Consider the following 5,190-nt stretch of genomic DNA (forward strand, 5'->3'; position numbering starts at 1 on the left):
TCTGAATTCTATTATCTTTGTTGAGACTCATCTTTTGTTTTGTTTTGTGGTTGTTTCTTGAGGTGTGAACTGATGGTTGGTCTTGTCAGGGATTGTCTTTAAAGGGCAGATTAACAAGTCTAAACACAGTGTAGTTTAATGTAAAGAGGAAAGTTGTAAACATAAAAGGGTCTGGATTCACAAAAGGTTCTTAAGGGTCAGTCCATCCAACTCCAATATTTCAGCTACACACTACCCAGAGGTAACAACAAACTGCTATATGATATTATGTCTTATCAAAATTGCCTTATTTTAATGGCATATAGTTACCTAACATGGAATGTTAATGGTCTCAACCAATTCCTAAAATGCAAAAAGGTACTAACTTATTTAAGAAAACAAAAGGTGGATATCGACCTACTGCAGGAATCCCATCTAACTGATGCAGAGCATAACAAACTGGGGTGTCAGTGGCAGGGTCATACTTTTTTTTTCATCTTTCATCTTTCTAATGCCAGGGGTGTTGTTATTTTGAGAAGCAGGAGAGTACCTTTTCGTGCTGAACATATCGACAAAGATAAAGAGGGGAGGTATATTATATTGAGAGAATTTATCGCAGCAGAGCATATCACTCTGGTTAATGTTTACGGACCAAACCATGATGACCCTCAATTCTTCCAGAGACTGTTTTTCAGAACTTATAGTATGGGGTGATTTTAATCTTGTATTAGATCCTACAAAAGATGGGTCCTCATTGAGGCATGTTGCTATGCCCAGACATTGAAGAAGGAGATGATTGACTTTAACTTGTTGGATGTCTGGAGAGCTAGGAATAAATCTCTTCGTGAATACTTTTCTGACTTGCATGCACACAAGAGCTACTCTAGGATTCATATATTCCTTATACATGCAGGTAGAGAACATTATGTCAGCTCCTGTGAGTATTTAGCAAAGACCCACTCCATGCACCTCTCATGCTCCTTATCTCAAATCAGGGAGCAAGGAGAAGCCCTAAAACCCCAAATCACCTTCTTAATGATGTTGATTGTATACACCTTGTCAATACAAAGATTGTGAAAATGATGTATTCCTTATAATAAACCAGGATTCTGCATCTCTGTCAGTTATTTGGGAAGCCTTATAAGCATACCTAAGGGGGCAAATGATTTCCTACAAATGATTTCCTGGAAACCCCCCCCCGGCTGAAATCTGAAACATTAGAGACAGACATTAAAACATTTGAAAGGGATCACTTCCAGTTGCAAGATGAAAGAATTTGAAAAATGAAAAAAAAAAAATCAATATGATGTGCTTACTACTAGAGAGCTATTTTAAGAAATAAACAACAGTATTATGCGCATGGAGACAAAAATGGTAAACTACTGACCTGGCAGATCTGAAAAGAGGAAAGCAATAGATGTATATCATCAGTGAAGTTGTTGGATAGTGATGTTGTGGTTACAGACCCTAAACGAATACATTTAGTATTTATGGACTTTTATAAAACCCTCTCTACATCTCAGGGGGAGGAGTCACTAGATGGAACAAGAGCCTTTCTAGATGGAATATCTATTCCCTACATACTGTATCTGGGGGAGATCAGGGATGGTCTGGATGTTGAGAGGTTCTTGAGTCTATAGTGCTGCTTTCTGGGGGTAAATCACCGGCCGGAGGTTTTTTCAATGAATTTCTGTAAAAACATTTTCAGCCAAACTAATCGATCCTCTATTGAACATGTACAGCCATGCAGTAGAATCAGGTAATTTCCCTGAAAGACTGGAACAGGCACTTATCACAGTTCTTCTCAAACCAGGAAAAGGCCTTAAACTCTGCGGGTCCTACAGGCCCATCGTCCTCCTGACCTCACTTTATAAAATCTTAACGAAGGTCATTGCATCTCGATTAGAGAAGGTTTTGCTGGGTTCGCCAATATCAAACTGGATACAGAATAGATCATCTTTTGATAACACAAGGCTTGTGAACATGATACATTGTGCTAGACAGGATGAAGCTCCAGTAGTGGCTGTCTCTTTTGATGCGAAAAGGCCTTCGACCGTATTCGAATGGCATTAGTTATTTGCTCTCCTTCAAAAAATGGCCTTTGGGCCCAATATCTTATGTTTGATACATATTTTGTACCAGCATCCAGTAGCCATGACAAAAACAAACTCTGATATCGTCTCAGTTTCTATTAGCACAAGGCACTTGACAGGGCTGCCCCTTGTCTCCCCTTCTCTTTGCGATTGATATATGGAGTTAGAATTGGGGAATTTGATCATACCATCTATATGTATTTGATCATACCATCATACATGCAGATGACATACTGCTTAGCTAAATAATCTAGATGCCTCACTGCCTGCTCCATCAGAACTTCTAGCACAATATAGTGTCTTGGGCTACAAGGTGAACATGCAGAGTTAATTATAAGTATTATAAATTATAATGCCTCTCAACTTTGCAGCAGAATCACTCTCTAGTGAGCATATGCTGTTCACCTGGAACCCACACAAACTCACGTATTTGAGGTTGCAGATATCCAATCAGTTGGATCAAATATTCTCCCTAAACTATGGCCCATTATTTAAAAAGGTAGAATCAGACCACGAAAGGTGGAAGTCATTACCCATATCACTAATTGGCCTAGTAAATTGTATAAAGATGAGTGTACTACCGAAGTTCCTTTATTTGTTTCAAAAACTCCCAATATAAATGCCCAAAGCATTTTCATTTTCAAGAAATTACACAGTGTTATATCCAGGTCTCTTTGGAACAGGAAGACCCTGGGATTAATTTTAGAACACTATGCAACACACATGGAGAAGGTGGCTTAAATCTACCTGATTTTCAGTTATCCTATTGGGCCACTCAAGCCAGGGCGGTTTGGATATGGCAGACAGACTTAGAAAATCCACATACATGGTAACAAATTGAGGGGTGCCATTCTGCAGATGCATCACAGTCCAGTATGACATATATACCATATTTTCATGCACTGGAAAATTTGACTAATAATCCATTCATCAAGTATACTAGCAAAGTCTGGACAGATATCTGTAAGAGAATTAAATGTCTTCAACCACTTTATATGTCCACCCCTTTCCCTATCAACCCTGAACTATCTGATGCTCTGAGGGATGGTATTACCCAAAACTGACATAATAGGGGCATTCACACCTTTGGACACATGTATGAACAGAGGGTTTTGAAATCCTTTGAACAGTTGAGGCTGTATTTCGGGCTCCTGGCTGCGTACTTCTTTAAATGCTTACAAGTTATGCATTACACATCAGTGTGCAGTATTCTCATTTAACAGTCGACATAAACTCGCTTCCATTTAACCTGATTCATAGGGTTTATTATACTCCAGAGCGACTTCATAGATTCAATGAAAACTGTTCTGAATATTGTCCTAGATGTAAGATTGAAGTTGGTTCCCTCTTTCATATGTTCTGGGCATGAAAACAACTAGATAATTATTGGAGGTCTATCTTATTTGAGAAATGTTGGGGGGACTTTTTGTACTACATGAACAGGACACCAGATTACACTGATTGATGTTGTGATTTATGACAGTCCAGAACTTTGTTGTTGTTGTTGTCGTTTGCTATCATTGATGTACTATCTGTTTATTGTATCTTCTTTTATTTTTTTTATTTTTTTTTAAATGTTACTTTATTTTCATTTGTAATCTGCAACATATAACATATGTTAACAGAGCATGTCAACTGGCTGGGCATGGTAAATATAATTAATGTATTCACACAATATGCTATCGCAGTAACAACTACTGCTAGACTTCTGCATGTTAACCACTCAAAACAAAGTAGGCTAGCTATCACATTACCTCTAGCTCCATGTGAACAAAATGGTTGCTAGCTTTATACCTAACATCAGCTAGCTAGATAGCAGCTGCACTTTGCAAAAACGTCATGCTTGTGTTGATCCACCTGGAGATGTTTTTATTTATTTTTTTGCAGTCATGGGAGGGGTTAGAAAACTGAGATCAACACGTTATTCTCAGATATTAATGAGTGACGACATGGCAGTCGGCTAAATAATCTGACCAATTCAGACTCGGGACAGATCCTTCTACTTTCAGATAAAAGTCAACGGACACAGCAATAATATAGATTTTTCATACTTTAGTGAATTTCATCTGCCTCCAAATATTCACAATTCAATATAAATCCCAGTTTTCACTGGACTGCTCCTTTAAAGAAAATCCCTGACAAGAAAACCCATCAGTTCAAACCTCTGATATTACAAAGAGTCATTGACCTCGGAAGACATCTTTTTGGAATGGAATTTAGCTATTTCTGAATAAAATGTCACGTTGTAGCCATTGATCTACATATATACCTGGACATGCATCAATCAACAGCTGTAACAGGTGTAGTTTGTTTAAATGACATCACTAAAGCTCTTGAAACCTATTGCCCCTCCTTTTTTATTCTAACCGACCAGATACAATATAAAACCATAAAACAAGAGAAAGATGAGTCACAACAAAGATGTAATAGAATTCAGATTTATTTAAGATATTTTGTTGGTACATTGGTCAATGATATTCAATAAATCTGGTCATACCAGTCAGCCTTCTTGCCTACCAGCCATCTTGTGGAGGAGGGGAGGGGGGAGAGGGGGAGGAGAAGTGGAGGGAGGGAGGCACTGCCGCTGTGTCTAGTAGCGACGAATGGAGGAGGAGCTGGATTGGGTCTTGGAAATGCAGCCACCTCCTCCGCTACTGATGCCATAGCTGCTGCTGCCGCCTCCTCCCCCTCCAGTGGACATGGAAATCCCACTGCTCATGCTGCTGCCACCTCCATAGCCGAAACCACCGGCACCTCCTGCCAGTGACAGGCCTCCGCCCATGCCTCCGCCCATGCCTCCGCCCATGCCTCCGCCCATGCCGTATCCACCGCCGCCACCACCAGAGCTTGTGATGTGGACGGTTGCAGTTCCGCCACCACAGGAGATTCTGAAGAGAGATCGGTAGAATAGTGAGCAATTATATACATTATAATGAACATTAATTTTGAATGTCTACCATTGTGAAGCAATGTATTAGCTGTTCAGGACATAGGTTTTTTTTATTCTGCCTGTTATTCTGCCTGTTCAGGACATATAGATTTTCTTAGCAATACATTTGTCTCAGGAGAGACTGGTGGAGGTAGAAATCGGAGGACGGCTCATTGTAACGCATGGAAT

At 39.6% G+C, this 5,190-nt stretch overlaps 1 protein-coding gene across 1 annotated transcript in view; it reads right to left on the minus strand.

Moving 5' to 3' along the window:
- Positions 1-4,647: 4,647 nt before the first annotated feature.
- The window catches only part of LOC310808702 (keratin, type II cytoskeletal 8-like), a 3,423-nt gene continuing 2,880 nt past the window's right edge, over positions 4,648-5,190 (minus strand). Inside the window, exon 7 of the mRNA XM_083675753.1 lies at positions 4,648-4,960. Coding sequence (XP_083531879.1) covers positions 4,663-4,960 — 298 coding nt within the window. The 3' untranslated portion in view covers positions 4,648-4,662. The remainder of the gene's footprint in view (positions 4,961-5,190) is intronic.

The sequence above is a fragment of the Argentina silus genome, assembly GCF_951799395.1.
Source record: "Argentina silus genome assembly, chromosome: 8".
Classification (NCBI taxonomy): domain Eukaryota; kingdom Metazoa; phylum Chordata; class Actinopteri; order Argentiniformes; family Argentinidae; genus Argentina; species Argentina silus.